General features: G+C 34.9%; 1 protein-coding gene across 1 annotated transcript in view; it reads right to left on the bottom strand.

Moving 5' to 3' along the window:
- The window catches only part of LOC111059197 (acyl-CoA synthetase short-chain family member 3, mitochondrial), a 62117-nt gene that overhangs the window by 24556 nt on the left and 20080 nt on the right, over nt 1-17481 (bottom strand). The window contains 5 exon segments of the mRNA XM_039433599.1: nt 4433-4493; nt 4496-4542; nt 9937-10165; nt 12131-12342; nt 14209-14305. Coding sequence (XP_039289533.1) covers nt 4433-4493; nt 4496-4542; nt 9937-10165; nt 12131-12342; nt 14209-14305 — 646 coding nt within the window.

Genomic DNA, 17481 nt, shown 5'->3' with positions numbered 1-17481 from the left:
TGGAAAAAACGTTTTAGGAAAAGAAATCTGTAAAAAAACTTGGAGGCTTCAATAAGAACATTCAACTTGTGTTCACACAAGACACTGTTGAAATCGTATCAAGCTGATGTTTCAATAAATTATTATTGAAAAACAGCATTCAATGAATAATTTTTACTTTCCTTGCCCTATTACCATAGGTAAGGAAAGTATTGCTTTCCGAAAAAAATTAAGGTACCCAAATTTCTGAATTTCTATACGTTTCAAGGTCCCCTGAGTCCAAAAAAGTGGTTTTTGGGTATTAGTCTGTATGTGTGCGTCTGTGTACACGATATCTCATCTCCCAATTAACGGAATGACTGAAATTTGGAACGTAAGGTCCTTACAATATAAGGATCCGACACGAACAATTACGATCAAATGCGATTCAAGATGGCGGCTAAAATGGCGAAAATGTTGTCAGAAACAGGGTTTTTCGCGATTTTCTCGAAAACGGCTCCAACGATTTTGATTAAAGTTATACCTAAAATAGTCATCAATAAGCTCCATCAACTGCCACAAGTCCTATATCTGTAAAAATTTCAGGAGCCCTGCCCCATCTATGCAAAGTATGATTTTAGATTCTCAATTATCAGGCTTCAGATACAATTTAAACAACAAATTTCAAGTGGATAAGATTGAGCATGAGAATCTCTACAATTAATGTTCGGTAACATTTTCACCTAAAATAAAAAATAAGTTCGAAATTCGAGAAAATGTGATTATCCAATTGCAAACTGTTGGCAACTGTTGATTCTATTAAATGATTCACTATGTAGAAATAGCACACCTCGTGTGTCTCCAACGTTATTGCCCTGTCACCAGCTGGTTCAAATCTTTGAGATGCGCGGGAACTCTAGCGTCACGTGATCAATTTTCATAACTGCAAGGAAAGTTGTGTGAGTGCGCCACACCAGATTTTTCATGTTAATTTGTTTCAATTGGAAGTAATTTCATCAACTCGACAGTATCAGCATCACTAATTCTAGCCGAAGAAAATTCTAATTACAAAAATAATGCGGTATTTGTAATAGTATTAAATATTATAATCTGATTATACCAGACACGGTCTACACCTGAATGTACACAAAGGAAAACAAAAACTCATACGGCTTTTCAAGGATCATATAATCGGGACTTCGGTCGCCCCCACTAGCACCGCTGAAAAGAGACCAATCCATATTTCAACTATTGAAGAATTAAATAGAGAGTCTTTTTTATAGGTTGCAACATATTTCATGTAAACTGTCAGGGCCTTCCAAATTCAAAACTAGACTTGGAGTTGTTATTGACCGACGATAAAGCAAATTTCGATGTTCTCTGCTTTACAGAGCATTGGTTAAAAGATGAGGAGCTGACTGCATTTTCTCTACCCGAATATTTTCTCAAATCTCACTATAGCAGGAGCATTAGAGCGCGCGGTGGCTCATGTATTTTTGTACGAGGAAGATCTGTCACCAGCTGCAGCAATAGAGAGGATTTAACTAATCTTGGTCTTGAAAATTCATTCGAATTATCTGCGGTTGAAATAAAATTAAGGAATGTGACAAAGAAAGTTATAATTTTATGTATTTATCGCACACCAAATTCTGATTTCAGCATATTCATTGAACGCCTTCGGTCCGCCCTTGCAAAAGCAACTAAAGATAAGCAAAAATGCTGTTCTTATGTGGGGATTTCAACGTCGATTACTTATCAGAAAGTAACAACAAAACGTTACTTAGAAATTTACTTGAAACGTTTAAATTGTCGAAGATAAGTGAAGGACCAACACGAATTACCCAGAGATCAGCAACAGAAATTGATTATTTGATAACTAGTCATCCTCCGCTTTTATGTCACGCGCGTACCATTCCCTGTACTTTCACTGACCATGAGGCCGGTGCAGCGTCTATTTTGACGGAAAAACAAAAAGTAGAAAAAAATCGAGTTGAATTTTCCTCAAAAGCAAACAAAAAAACTTTTCGTCTAGTTAATGATAAAACGTTGTATATTTTAAATAAGAGCCTGCAAAAAGAAACTTGGAAGCCTGTGTATGACAGTAGAAACGTGGAGGAAATGTTCAACAATTTTATTGCAATTTATCTCAAACACTTTGATAGCTCAATTCCAAGACTAACATCGAAGAGTATAAAAGATAACAAGTTGAATTGGATAACTAAAGGTATAAGAGTATCTGGAAATAGATTGAAAACTTTGAACTTGTTAGTGAAAAGCTATTCTAACCGTAATATGATGTTTTCCATATTGACGCAAACAGGATTGGCCTATTTTAGTCTTGAGACTTATGTAAAAATTTATAAAAGTATTTATAGAAAGGTACTAGTAGGAGCCAAGAAAATTGCAGCAAACAACTATATAAATACGTCAATCAATAAAACAAAAGCTGTCTGGAGATTGGTCAAGTCGGAATCAGCTAAACTCTCAGAGCATCAAACAGAAATTAGTGTCTCCGATAGAAACGGATTCATAAGAACAGGGGAAAATGCGGCTAATTTATTAAACAGCTACTATGTAAATACTCCAGTCGAAATATCTCAAAATATAATAGACACTACAAATATTAACAACTATGAAAGATTTTTAAAAGATTCAGCTCCAAACCGTAGTGACTCTGAACCAGTAGAATTGAATAAATTTAAATTGATTGACCGTAAAGAAGTTTTTAAGTTAATAAGATCTCTATCAAACAAAAAATCATGCGACACATTTGGAATCTCTAACAGTTTGGTGAAACAAACAGCCTTAACAATTCTCAATCCTTTAACTTATATTTTCAATGAATCTCTGATCAGAGGAATTATACCATCAAAACTTAAATTAGGTAAGGTGATTCCTCTATACAAAAAGGGTGACCGAAATGATCCCGCAAATTTCAGACCTATTAGTAATCCACCCGTATTTTCAAAACTTTTAGAATATGCCGTTTTAGACAGACTGAGGACCCACTTACAAGGAACAGGTTTTTTAACAAAACAACAGTTCGGTTTTAGGCCAGGACTCTCAACATCCGACGCACTTTTCCACTACATAGATGGGGTGCTTTCGGCGGTAGACGAGGGTTATAAAGCATGTGGTCTTATCGCCGATTTATCAAAGGCGTTCGACCTAGTTAACATAGAGATATTGTTGAATAAGTTGCAATATTATAGATTAAGTGGGTCCGTGCTGAGCTGGTTTCATTCTTATTTCCAAGATAGATTTCAGAGAGTCGAGCTGGAGGGTCTCCATCAAGTTTATTATTCTCAATGGCTAAAAACAGGATCCGGCGTTCCTCAAGGGTCTGTGTTGGGCCCGGTCCTGTTTATCCTCTACATCAATGACTTGCCCGCTCATCTCGCTCCTTTCGAATGTATAATGTACGCCGATGATATAAGTGTCATGGTGAAAAGCAAAAACCAACAGAACATGAAGACCGATTGTGAGCTTGCTCTTGAAAAACTAGACACTTGGCTTAGAGCAAACATGTTATCTTTAAACTATAGAAAAACAAAAGAAATTAGCTTCAGGTCAGCCGAGAGAGCACCTTTAAGAATAAAAAACCAAGAAATTGAATGTGTTGAAAATATCAAGGTGTTGGGTGTAGTTATCGATGACGGACTGTCCTGGAGGCCTCACATAGACCATCTGCGAAAGAAACTAAACTCTGCTGTTTTTGTGATTCGGAGCGTAAAACCTTTGTTAAATATTAAGAATTTGAAAAGCGTCTACTATGCACTGTTTCATTCCCTTCTGTCATACGGAGTCGCGTTTTGGGGAAACTCAACAGAATCAATTCAAATATTCCGAGTCCAAAAATGGGCCATTAGAGTTATGGTAGGTGAGACAGTGAGAACAAGCTGCCGACCTTACTTCAAAGAGTTTAGGTATCAACCTTTTAATGCATTGCCTGACCATCTTAAAAATCTGGAATTTGGAAAATTTAGAAATGAGTTGAAGAAGGAGCTACTTAAATTTTGTTTTTATTCCGTAAACGAGTTAATGAGTATTTCTCCTGCAATTGAGTAACTCTTTTACGAACTATATTGACAATAGAATTCAAATTGACAAATCCTTTATACCCCTTTAAAAGGAGGTCATGGGAAGCTTAAAAAATATCAAATATCAAATATCAAATACTATAGATTTTTTTTTGAAAAAAGAATTGAAATTCAATTAATTATTCGATTTAAAATTTAAAAAAAATTCGAATTCACAGAGTAAAATAGTATTAAATACTATTACAAATACCACATTATTCTTGTAATTTAGTGATGCTGATAAATTTTATAACCTATTTTTAGAGAATTTCTATCTACAGATTGGGAAAGGAACAGTTTTTGGCCTATGCCTGTTGCTCCTTTCCCAATCATTCATAATTGAGGATGATATTGTATGTATCAATGTATAAATAAATAAATAGTTGAATACTCACGACTTAGTTGAATATTTGCGTCCCATCTTTATTTCTGGATCTTCTCTCCTGATAACCTGAGTGCTGTTGGAGCAGTGAAGATCGCGTTCACTCTGTGATCCTGGATGACCCTAAAATTGATTTCAATATTATCAAGTTATATCAATTTCCATTCAATACACAGTTCACGAACAAAAATATAAACTACATTCATGAAAAAGTTGGCATCCGCAAAGAAAGAATCCGAGCGCGGATGAGAAATTGTAGTTACAAATTAAAATTGTAATTGTTTCAACAGACGAATAGAACCCCAATGAGGAGAGACAATGAGAGAGACAGAAACAATACTCAACAGATTACACAATATTTATTTTTAATTTTATAGATTATTCACTAACTCCTAGATACACATGCTGAAATTCATTCTTCAGTTGACCTGAGGTAACATTTACTAACGTCAAAATTTTTACCTTGAGGTTAACATCAATGTACATAATCCTTTAATAGGCTTACTGCAACTTTGTCTACTAACTTACTCTACTGCACTCTAAATATTCAGCTTTCCAATGAAGCGTTCTATGAGAAATATACGTATTACAACAATCATTAGAGCAACTTATGCCTAAAGAACACGCTCGTTTCACTTTCCTGTGCTCATTATATATGTGTTCTTACTTTTTCTGTACAAATGGCGCATAACTCTGACCCTCACCTTGAGGGTTTCAAGAAAATTTTGACAAATATACCTTTTCGAAGAAAATGTTATTGAATTCTCATGAGGAATTCGAACTCCTGGAGGAAACAATGTTTCTTTGATAACTTTCTAATTATAATGCCTCCTTACAGCTCATACCTTCATAAAACGCAACCTTCTTGTTGCAAAGTATTGTACTTTCAACCACGACAAAGGTTTCTTATGATTGATTTGTCGGATGTTAGTGAACATAATCCTTGAGTGGCAATCATTTTCCTATGACAACTTCGTAATTGCAATACCTCCCTATAACTCACACGTCATAACATACGCCTTCTCCTACTCACTTCATTCAATAACTTTCACAGCTGTTCAGGAGTGAAATGAGCTACTTTTAGCTACCATCACATTATTCTGAGATCAAAACTAATGTTGTGCCATTGCCACGTGGTTAACGGAGATGAAACGTCATTTATAGTGGAAAATTCACTTTCATATGTCAGCAAACTTCATATAAGTGACAACAAATTTTCTTATTTAAACAATGCTGTCAGTTTGAAGTGACAACTGTTATGTAAAATTTATATCCTTCTGTCAGCAACCTACATAAGTGACAACAAATTTCCTCATTCAACCAATGCTGACAGTTTGAAATGACAACTGTTATGGAAAATTCACATCTTACTGTCAGTAATCTTCTCAAGTGACAACAAATGTCCTCATTTAACCAATTCTGACAGTTTGTAGTGACAACAATAATGGAGATTCCATATCCTACTGTCAGAAATCTTCATAAGTGACAACAAATGTCCGCATTCAACCAACGCTGACAGTTCAAAGCGACAGTTGCGATGGAAGCGACAATTCTTCACTGTAGCGCTGGTAAGTAAGTGTGGGCGATAACCCATCAGGCGACAAGCGACATACCATTTACGTCGGCAACGCGTTGACGATTCGTCACAACAAACTTTGTCGCACTGACGTCAAGTCGACTTCATATTATTCAGCGTGACAAACGCCTTCACAGCCAATATTTTATTCACTCCGCCTTCAAGTGCAAAGCTGACGCAACATGTGTGTCTGTATATTATAAGGGTAGAAGCGAGTGAGTTTGTGTCAATTTCAATCCTGGTAATCTGACTTTTCCAATGAAGTTTGAAAACGCTCAAAACTAGTTGACTTTGGATAATCTTCATTGAATATTCGAGCGACAAAACATCGATATTGATACAGCATAGCATGAACGTCGATTAATATAGTATAGGTGTTGAAGAAGAAGAAGAGAAGAAGAAGAAGAAGAAGAAGAAGAAGAAGAAGAAGTGTGTAGACGAATGTCTAACGTGAAAAAGCGTGCTCTCTGACTGACTCTCTCCCCTTTCATTTCATCACTTTCTTTTTGGCTGAGAGCAAGTTCAACTGAGTGAGAGGAGCGGAGGAGGAGGAGGAGGAGTAGAAGGAGGAGGAGGGTAAGGATGAGGATCAGGATCGGGATCAGGAGGTGAAGGAGAAGGAGAATGAGAAGAAGAAGGAGAAGAAGAAGAAGAAGAAGAAGAAGAAGAAGATGATGAAGAAGAAGAAGAAGAGGAAGGAGAAGAAGGCTCTTTAGAATTGAGAACATCCTTGGAGATTCTGTTTTCATGATTAGCCTAAGCCCAATATGTGACGGATATTTGAATATTATGTTTTCGACAATAGATGTTTTAAGGGAAGATGCATGGACCCGTACAATAACCAGAACACCACAGGACAACAGACAGAGGTTTCCACCATTTATCTTGTGATGAAACCTTCAAATTCCCGGATATTTCTACAACCTAATAGCTCGAAATTTCCGGGTATTTTCCAAGAGATTTCAGAGAAATGTCTCTCCCACGCTTTTATTCTCTACACATGAGACCTCAAAATTTCCTGTTGGGCCTACCGTTTATTTCCCAAGGGGTTTTTGTGAAAAGAATAAACTGCAAAGGTTCTGGTTGCTTATACACAAGCGTAACTAAATTGCAACATTTTTTTAAAACAACATTATTCTTCCAGTACGCAAATAACATCTTGGTAAATATGAATAACATTCTGCTCTGGAGAATTGTATTCCACCTGTTGATACCTAATTGAAAGGAAAACTGTTTCAAGATGATACTAAAAATAGCTTGTAAAAAAAGCTCTCAATCTTCAGTCACTCATACCATATAGAAAAATGGAATCCAGACTTGTATTGAACTAGAATCTAGATTCAAGAAACTATCCGAACTAGAATCGAACATCACCTTGTATAACTCTTTTCTCATACAACTATAGTCCGTACAAACTTACTTTTGACTTAGGAGGGACATGTGCATCAGAGAAATCATACAGCGACAGTGATACAGAGGCGCGATGGTGCCGTTCTGAACCGGCCAGCGTTCTCTAACTTCTGATGGTGTGCTCATTCTACAAATGTGAAGTTTTATGTCTGAAAGCTCTCAGATGACTGACTCTAATCGACAAATTGGCAACTGCACTTCTAGATATGACTCTATTCATCACTGTAATGTTATTGTCTGATCCCCCTCCATTTCTCAGCGACGCATATTCCTCCAACTCAAAATAAATTTTTTACGGACCATAATTACAATTTTATCTGTAAAAATGACATGAGTCTATGAGTAATATGAGTAACACTAGCCGTCAGGCTCGCTTCGCTCGCCATATCCGTCTAGCCAGGGGGCTCCGCCCCCTGGACCCCCGACTGGATCGTCCAAGAATGAGATCAGCAGGCTCGCTTCGCTCGCCTGCATTTTTTCATTTTTATCATATTATAATAGGACAATCCAGTCGGGGGTCCAGACTAAACGTCTGGCTAAACAGATATGGCGAGCGAAGCGAGCCTGACGGCTAGTAATATAATATTCCCAGGATTGAAGTAGCAGTGCCCAATCAATTTTTCCGCGATAAATTCATTTAAATCTTCAACTTTGTGCCAACCTAACAAAATCAACTCAACTTAATGCCAACCTGACAAAATTATTGATTTAGTTGCCAGTTAACAACTGTTTCAAAGAGGTACTCTATCTAGATTATAGTTCTATAGTAACATATGATATGGAAATTTCAATTCTAATTAAGAGATTGGGAGAAGAAGAATATACATGCTAAAAGACGAACTTTAAACCCTTAAAAACAACCCTTAGAGTTGAAATATTGCCAAAAGATTTCTTAGTGCGCCTCTAAAGGGCCAACTGAACATACCTACCAAATTTGAACATTTTTGGTCCGGTAGATTTTTAGTTATGCCAGTGAGTGAGTGAGTGAGTGAGTGAGTGAGTGAGTGCCATTTCGCTTTTATATATATAGATAATGGAACCTTTTCAGAACTGAACATATTCGAGTACAATTATAACAACCTGGAGAAACTTTTCGAATAATAACATGACTTGTAAGCAACATTTCGAAAATCCTTCTGAAGCAACAGGATTTGTTTAGTACAGTACCTACAAAAGTTAAATCTTGAATTTCTCCAAAGAAACAACGTGATTATTTGATTGGCTCGGTTTCTAGGACACTAACCTAGGAATCCTATTCAATCGATAGGTTTAAGGCTAAATTGAATTTGATAAGTGACCCAGAAACCAGGCCTATACATTATTACAGTTACTTTACTTGATTTTCTGATTCATTATTTTTCGCCCCACTTGGATGTAATGAGCTGGTTTACGTGCGTCATATGGAGGCCGAAAGTGATTGTTTTCTGACCAGGCCGGTAAAATTTTTACGGCCCTAGGGCTGTAAAATAACCTTGAAGTCAGCTGATTCTGATTTGATGTGAACGTGTTTACAAAATAGTTTATGAAACGGAATCAGTTTATGCTTCTAGAATTCAATAAAGTATTCTGCAATGATATACTATCATTTTATTTGGATGAATAAAATACAGATAAGATATATATTATAAACTATTCAAAATAATTCGATTTTCAGAGTAGGATAGAACTTCTAACCTAAACTTCCGTTGACATTCAGATTGGCCAAATTTCAAGTGTGCTAAAACAGCTGATCAAAAACTTTTCATTATTTGTGTTTATCATTCAATAATTGAAACATTCATAATAATATCATCTTATTGTCATTTGGAAGAATAAAAAGTTTAAACTCAACCTCTTACATAATTGAACATAATCTTTTAGGTTATTTAGACAAATCAGAATAAGAAATAAAAATACTTGGACAATTTCCTGATACTGTATTGCTAGAGCTATCACCTTCCACTTTTGCTTTCGGAAGTGCTTATAATAGACAACTATTCTTATATATATATTGTTTATTTTTATGTGTGACGAAAAATAACGTTCTCACCATGGGCAAAAATGTTTTTTCGGCTCTCAATCTTTTCTAGTCCTCGGCCTACGGCCTCGGACTTGAAAACCGATTTCGAGCCAGAAAAGTCTCATTTTCGGCCCTAGGTGCGAAATATACTATTATATTATCATGTAGGCTACACAAATTTCAACGTTTCTCGAAAAAGTGGAAGAGAGGTTTGAGTACCGTTTCATCATCATCTTCTTCTTCTTCTTCTTCTTCTTCTTCTTCTTCTTCTTCTTCTTCTTCTTCTTCTTCTTCTTCTTCTTCTTCTTCTTCTTCTTCTTCTTCTTCTTCTTCTTCTTCTTCTTCCTCTCATGTTTGAATAGAGTTGTAATGTTTTAACTTAGATCGATAAAATTTTCATGTATTTGTTAATGGCAATAAAATATATTTGATTTGATTTGTTTTGATCTGATAAAACTAGTAGCTCACATTTTGAAAATGTTTGCTAAAGTACTGCTATGATGTAATATACTGCTATAATTTGCTTGTTTACCGGAAATACTGTCCGCAATCAGGGGTACGATCTGGCTTTCCCTCATACATGATGGATGTGAGACCAGCACAGAGCGGCCCATAGCAGATGTAGGAATGGCCGACCACCCAACCCATGTCCGAAGCAGTCCACCACACATCACCATCTTTCATGCCGTAGATCGTCGACATCGTCCACGCCAGAGTGGCTATGTGTCCTCCGGTTGGCCGCAGGATGCCTTTTGGTTGGTCTGTAATAGGTGAAATAAATATATAAGTGATTGTAAGGTTGGCCGATGGATGTTTTTGTTGGTCTGTAATAAGTATACTGATAATTGAATGTAATAATTTTTTTCAGCACAGACAATAATAGACAAGTAATAGTGCCAGTAAAGAGATACACTAGAATAATTATCATTGAACGAAAATCCTAAATAAATGCTGCAAATCACCCCAAAGACCTCTGCTACTGCAGGTCTTTGTGGTGATTTGCAGCATTTATTTAGGATTTTCGTTCAATGATAATTATATATTAATTAGCATTTGAATTAATGCATTCTCTATTTAATTCCATCTGTAGATACACTAGAGTCTCAAAGAAAAAAAGAAAAGGTTCTAGTAAATCTATGTAATAAACTTTCAGGTAGCCTTATTATTGAAGTGAATGAACTGTAGAAAAGTTCACTTAGAGGAAGTTTCATATGAAATTGCTCTTATGTACCATCTACGATCAACACTAATCTAGGTTTATTTGAGGATATAATATGGTTTCATTTATCATAATGTGTTACATTCTGGGTTTAAGGGAATAGCTGAAGAAATTCCGTTCAAATTCAAGGCCGTATGCACCCTGCACTATCTTAGATTAACTCTTATCTAGGTTTACATGTATATTTGATCTCATTTATCATAATGTGTTACATTCACGTTTAAGAGAACAGCTGATCAATCTCTGTTTAAACTCTGATATGGTGCATAAAGTTCTCAAGTCAAACTCACACAGCAGGATATTAATTTATCCAATACATCTTAAGGTGCGTACAGACTTTCGCTCTGCTCTGCAACCGAACGTCACTCGAGCAGATCGATTGATGATCGACCGGGGAGCAAGAGTGGATCGAACGGGGAACGCGAGAAGAGCTAACATCTTCCGTAACGTTCATGATCGGTGTGACTGCAGAGCGGGGGTGGAGCGACTGCGGTGCGATGGAGGAACGAGGGCGGGGCCAGCGCGGAGCGGGTTGTAGGCGCGTATATCTGTACGCAGCTTTACATTGCCAGGTCTGACACCTGGGGAGGGATTTTCTTTCCATCTGTTGCTGAGTGAGTTTGCCTTCAGGATAGGGTAGAATTTAGAGACGACGGTAGAGGGTATCCGAGATGAAAACAGAGAAGGTAGCTGAGAGTATGCATTTATTCAAGTGTGTGAGAACATTATTCGATTCATTCATTTCGAACATCATAACATTGTTCACAAATACTCAACTTGAGGAAAGGTACAACAGTCTCAATAGGGTGGAGTAGGAGGTAGAAGGAAGCAAGGCATTTATTATAAGATGCATGCATTATTTTCTTCAACCCTCTCAGCTATCTTCTCTGCTACCTTCTCTGATACACTCCACCTTAGCTGCTCCACTATGTTCCGACTTTAAGCTAGAATATTGTATGAAGTTCTTGAGCTAATTATCAGGTGACTCTTGTAGTTTCTCATACTGTGCCATTCTTACACTCTCACCCGCTCAAAACAGTATAATAGACAGTAATAAATAGTAGTAATAATAGACAGTATAGACAGTAATAGATAATATTAATAATATACAGTATAGACAGTAATAGATAGTAGTAATAATAGACAGTATAATTGACAGTATAGACAGTAATAGAGAGTAGTAGTAATAGATAGTATAATAGACAGTATATACAGTAATAATAGTAGACAGTATAATTGACAGTATAGACAGTAATAGACAGTATAATAGACAGTATAAACAGTAATAGATAGTAGTAATATTAGACAGTATAGACAGTAATAGATAGTAGTAATAATAGACAGTATAGACATTAATAGATAGTAGTAATAATAGACAGTAGCCGACACCAACAGTGATTGGCTTGAGTTAACAAAAACTCGGCTTGGAATTTGAAAGATAAACGACCTGCACCTAGTGATATCTTCTTATGCTACCTTTTCTATATGATGTAAGTTAGATACTTGCCTGTTGTACCAGAAGTGTATAGAATGTAGAGCGGATCATTGGCTTCGACTGGGACACAGTCATGGGTGCCATAGTTGGCAATAGCATCATCCCACAGGATGTCGCGTCCCGGAGTAACTTCCGCCTCATAAACGTTGCGACGTTGGAAAATGATGCAGTTCTTCGGCTTCATCGTAGCCATTTCGATAGCTTCGTTCAGAATCTCCTTGTATCTGAGAGGATAACACAAGATTAAATAAATTACAGAGATTGCCTTGGTTTAAGTAGGAAAGATTAGTTCATGATTTTTTTTTGTGTAGTTGAGAAGTTGATATTGTTCATATTATTCATATTGAATGAAAAAGACTAAGAAATTGTCAAAAAACCACTGATTTATTGATATTTCTAATTATCAATAAACTGATTAAACTGATCAGTATTTATCAGAGATTGACAATGGTGTAATAACCGAAACCGGTCTTTCTAATTATCAATAAATCAGTGGTTTTTTGAGAATTCTTAGTCTTTTCCATTCAATAGTTCATGATTTGAAATACTGGTATCTTTTTGAAGTGATTTCCATTTAGTTAATTCAGTTACAAAGATTCTTTCGGTTTTATACATTTCTTCATGACTTGGATTAACTGTTTTTTCAAAGTGATTTAAAGAATCAAGAATGTTTTCATGTTAAAATGAATTATAATGATATATTATATATTTTTATATTATAAAAATGTTGTTTCATCAGGAGTAGTACACCCCAATCGGGCATTTGCCTAGGGTTGTCCACTTTTATTTCACATTTTTATATATCTTTTCATGTCATGTTTTATTATAACGGTTTTTTCAAAGCGATTTCAAGAACCAAAAATGTTTTTTTGTTAAAATATTTTATTATAATATATTTCTATATTATAAAAATGATGTTTTATTAGGAGTAGTACACCCCAATCGGGCCTTTGCCTAGGGTTGTCCACTTTTATTTCACATTTTTATATCTTTCTCTGTTATTTTCTATAGTATTTGATTGTGAAATAAATGACTTGTTTCATTCTTACAAACAAAATTGCCAGAATTCATTAATCTAGATACAATAATATTGATAGGGTATACTTCGTATACAAGTTTCTATTTATTTATTTCAATTTAAAACTAATCTCATTAAAATAAGCTATATTAATTATATTGGGAACAGTTACTCCTCTTCTTTATAAATAAACTGGAAACGTATGTTGAATATCAAACAGGTACATTTAAGTCACCAACAAATTCAAGTGACTGGTATTCGAAATTTTATAGAACCACGGGTCAATTGTTTGGAGAGGATAAATGAAAATGATGTAGCCTACATAGGAGCTCTTATTAGAATACTGCAATACTGCAAGATTGATAATCTTGATCTATTTATATCAATTGACCTCAATTTAGAAAAAAAATATATGAGGAAATTTTGTTGAAAATGCTATATTTATAACTATGGTGAAGGTAATTTTTTCAATCTATTTCTAGTATTCTATTGTTATATTCATAGAACTGCATTTCTAGCAAGAGCAATGAGTCTGAAAGAGCATCTGAATAGCAAGCAGAAAATAACAAAATCATGTCTTGGAAACTAACTATATTACACGTATTTTGAATAAGTTATCTGATATTGAAGTTCCATTTCCTCACCCGAGATAGATTCTATCGTCAATGTAGGAGTTTTCCATCAGTTTTATAATAATGATAGAACTCATTGATGAGGTTTTGCATACAAGAAAACTGAACGTGACAACGGACTTGATTAACATATGAAATTAATAAAATAATGTTGTCGAAGGATTCATATGAACAATTCCATTATATTTCTGTAAAAAATTCTATGTTTCGATGATAAGTTACTGATTTCCTGTTACTGTACTGTTCTTTGGATGAATAATTTTTTAAAATTATTTTTCATATAATACAGTACAGACAATGTCAATCATGAAGTGATAATATTGATTTGAAAAAAGGTTCTATCAACACCTTAGTTCAATAAGATAAAGTGGATGATATTTATAGGAAATTGAAAGAATGAAAATAAGGAGATAAAGGAATGCATAATAACTGTACTTTACTTGACAATTTTATTTGGCTCCACACCGCAGCTTGCTGCAATTATAACTTTCGGCTCAGCATGATTTATCCTTGTACACAATTCTCTGGCTGCAAATCCTGTAAAACATTGAATAAAATTATTAACTTAGAAATTGTCTCAAAATAGTATATGAATTTGCCACTGATACATGTCACATGAATTTGTATAGTTTGATACTGATAATAATTCATTGCATCCTATGAATTCAATGTGATCAGGCGTAATATCAATTTCAAATTTTTTTGATAACCCAATATGAAGCTTATATTTCTTGAAACAAATAGAATTTCTATCCAAGATTGAATGGAATTTTTGTTGAAACAGTCACTCGTACATAAAAATGATGAAAACTATGAGAATAATCTCATGGTCTCTTATTTATATTCCTCTCATCCATCTTTTTTCGAATTTTTCATTCATTAAATACCAAGTCCACGATAATTTATTATTATTATGTTATTTTTCTTCCACACAAGATTAAGCAGATGTGACATCTTAATAATTCTTCTCATCTATCATACATATTTCTCTGCTATCTGTGATGAACGACTGAATGAGTTATGGATGAGATGAATGAGTCAATAAAGTGCAGTCTCTATTCTATCAATCTCTTCCAATAATTTCAATGATAAGTGTTATAGTGAAATGAAGAATAAAAGTTATCAGCGTTTCTATGCACGCCTCTTTGATAAGCCTCAATAGCTGTTTCAAATACGCTTGATGATACTCATGAACTTGGCCTAGTAAGTGTTGACCTAATGCAACGTTCGTTGACATTGAATTGAGCCTTAACAATGGTTGCCTTCATGCTAATAGCAGGCGCGACTCTGATAATTTAGCATTTTGGTGTCGTGATGCAATAGTATTGTCATTACAGTCGAAATATAATGAAGCACAATGCTAGTAATTAAAGAAACACTGAATTTTATATGTTTATAGGGTGGCTTCCAAAGCATGTATTACTGAACTATATGTAACCCTATGCAGTTAGGTTTTTCAATATAGAAAAGATAACAAATTTACAATTATCTATACTGAGCACAGGAATTCCCGTTTTGTTATTATGTTCGTTTATTCGATACTGTTAATCTCCAATCTTGAAGAATCTGTTTGTTTTTAGATGTATTGATGAAAAAATAAAGTTTGATTTGATATTGATTTGGAGGATAATTTTTTTGGAAAGAAACAACCAATTTAAAGAGAAACTGTGACGCTTGAACTCGCTTTGAACAGCTCAGACAAGATAGCTGAAATACAACTGATTCACTATTGACATAAAATCAAAATAGACGCCTTCAATGGAAAATGATGTGGTAATCTCTAAAAAGTATACACTACATTCGACCACGGTATTTAGATGGAAACGGTAGGGGCCACGAAATGTGTGCGCAGTGGCCAGCCAGCTAGATTGCGAAATCGCCACCAACCGAGGTTTTTAACACCTATCGGCAATTTATGAAACGTATTTTTGTTAAAAACAGATGATTGGATATAAAATGACGTCCGCTACACCGGAAATTTAGCACAAACATGCGCGTGACACCTACCGTCTTCTTCTATTTATCTATTTACCGTGCATTCGACTATCCACTATCACTGATTCCACAGTATCTTAGCAATATTTTTTCAATAGTATTTTATGATAAGGAATGGATATAATAGAAAAAGCTTATCATGAACCATATCATCAGAGAGGATAAGAAGTTCAAAACTTGAGTTTGATCTCCTTCAGTTATTTTCTACAATATAGACTATCAATAAGGAGGAATCATAGAAATGAGCTATATCGTATGAAAACGGTGATTAGGATATGAACTACAGTAATAAAATAATAATTATATTTGTGAAATTACCTTCTCGAGCAATTATTGTGAAATTGTTCTTACAATGATATAATCATTCAATTGAAACAATAATTCCAAATCGAACCATTCAAGAAGGTGAGAATAGTCATATATGTGATATTGTAAAACTACTTTTTAAAACAATTGAGTAATCGCTTTCTCTGTACTATCATGATACAATGAAAACTATCACAAAAACCAGTCTAAAGGGTGACAATATTTTGTGGAATTACCTTTTTAAGCAATTGATGAATCGCTCCCTTTACTTTATCATGATACAATGAAAATTATAACAAAAACCAGTCTAAAGGATGGCAATATTTTGTGGAATTAATTACCTTTTCAAGCAATTAACTAATCGCTCCCGTTACGCTATCATGATACAATGAAAACTATCACAAAAACCAGTCTCAAGGGTGACAATATTTTGTGGAATTAACAGGGCCGGCGAGAGTAATCGCGGGCCCCAGGGCTGGACCTAATCCGGGCCCCTAGGTATGGTATGCATGAAGGCGTTTTGTTTGTGTGGGGTACCGGGGGTCTAGGGATACTCCCCAGTCCCTGAGAACAATGTTGAATTACAGATAAAATAACTCATTTGGTGTAATCTAGACCTGTTTTCACTTATTCATTCATAAATTATCTTTTCAGGCTGTTTCATATTTAAGTAAACCACAAATTTAGGCACTCATTGAAGAAATACAAAATGGTTTTAATTGAAACCTTTTCAAAAAAATTTATACAATAGAAAATTCAAATTAAAGCATCACAGATACCGTATGTAAATGTTGAATTAATTGAATAGACAATGGTATTAAAAAAAGAAAAATACAACATGTTTTGATTGGAGAAATTGATTTATTAATCCATATACATAATTATTACATATAATTCACGTAGAGAAATTATGATTATACATAATTGATTTTTTTCCCATTTTACAAAGTAAACAACACTTTTGGTGTCATTGTACTAGTTCAGCAGATTTAGTTTCGATCAGGTCATCTGGCATTTCTTTGAATGACCACAAAACAGAAAAGTTACTACACAAATCGCTGACTGACTTGAAACACACTGTCATGTCCCCAATGACACTGTCCAAAATGACATTAAAAACTTTGTTCTTAAAAGTGGTCTTTGCATAAAGTTCATGTTCCGTATTGTCATCACACACCTCGTCATCCTCGTCAGCTGCTCTTTTTGTTTCCTACTTCTTTTCTCTTCCTCTTCAAGTTGCTGCGGCCACCCTATGTTTTCAGCAACGACCAAAACTTCATTGAAGATTTTATCCCAACCATCATTCTGCAAAACTTTCAAATCTTCTATCAATTGACTTAGATTCTTTGACGCTACATCTAAGGTTTCACCACGGTTCTGTAAAACTCTGTTGACTGTGTCAATGGGTTTCA

This window comes from Nilaparvata lugens, chromosome 7 (genome assembly GCF_014356525.2).
Source record: "Nilaparvata lugens isolate BPH chromosome 7, ASM1435652v1, whole genome shotgun sequence".
NCBI classification, from domain to species: Eukaryota; Metazoa; Arthropoda; class Insecta; order Hemiptera; family Delphacidae; genus Nilaparvata; species Nilaparvata lugens.
Note: the sequence above shows the minus strand (reverse complement) of the source record. Positions and strands in the feature narration are given on the sequence as shown.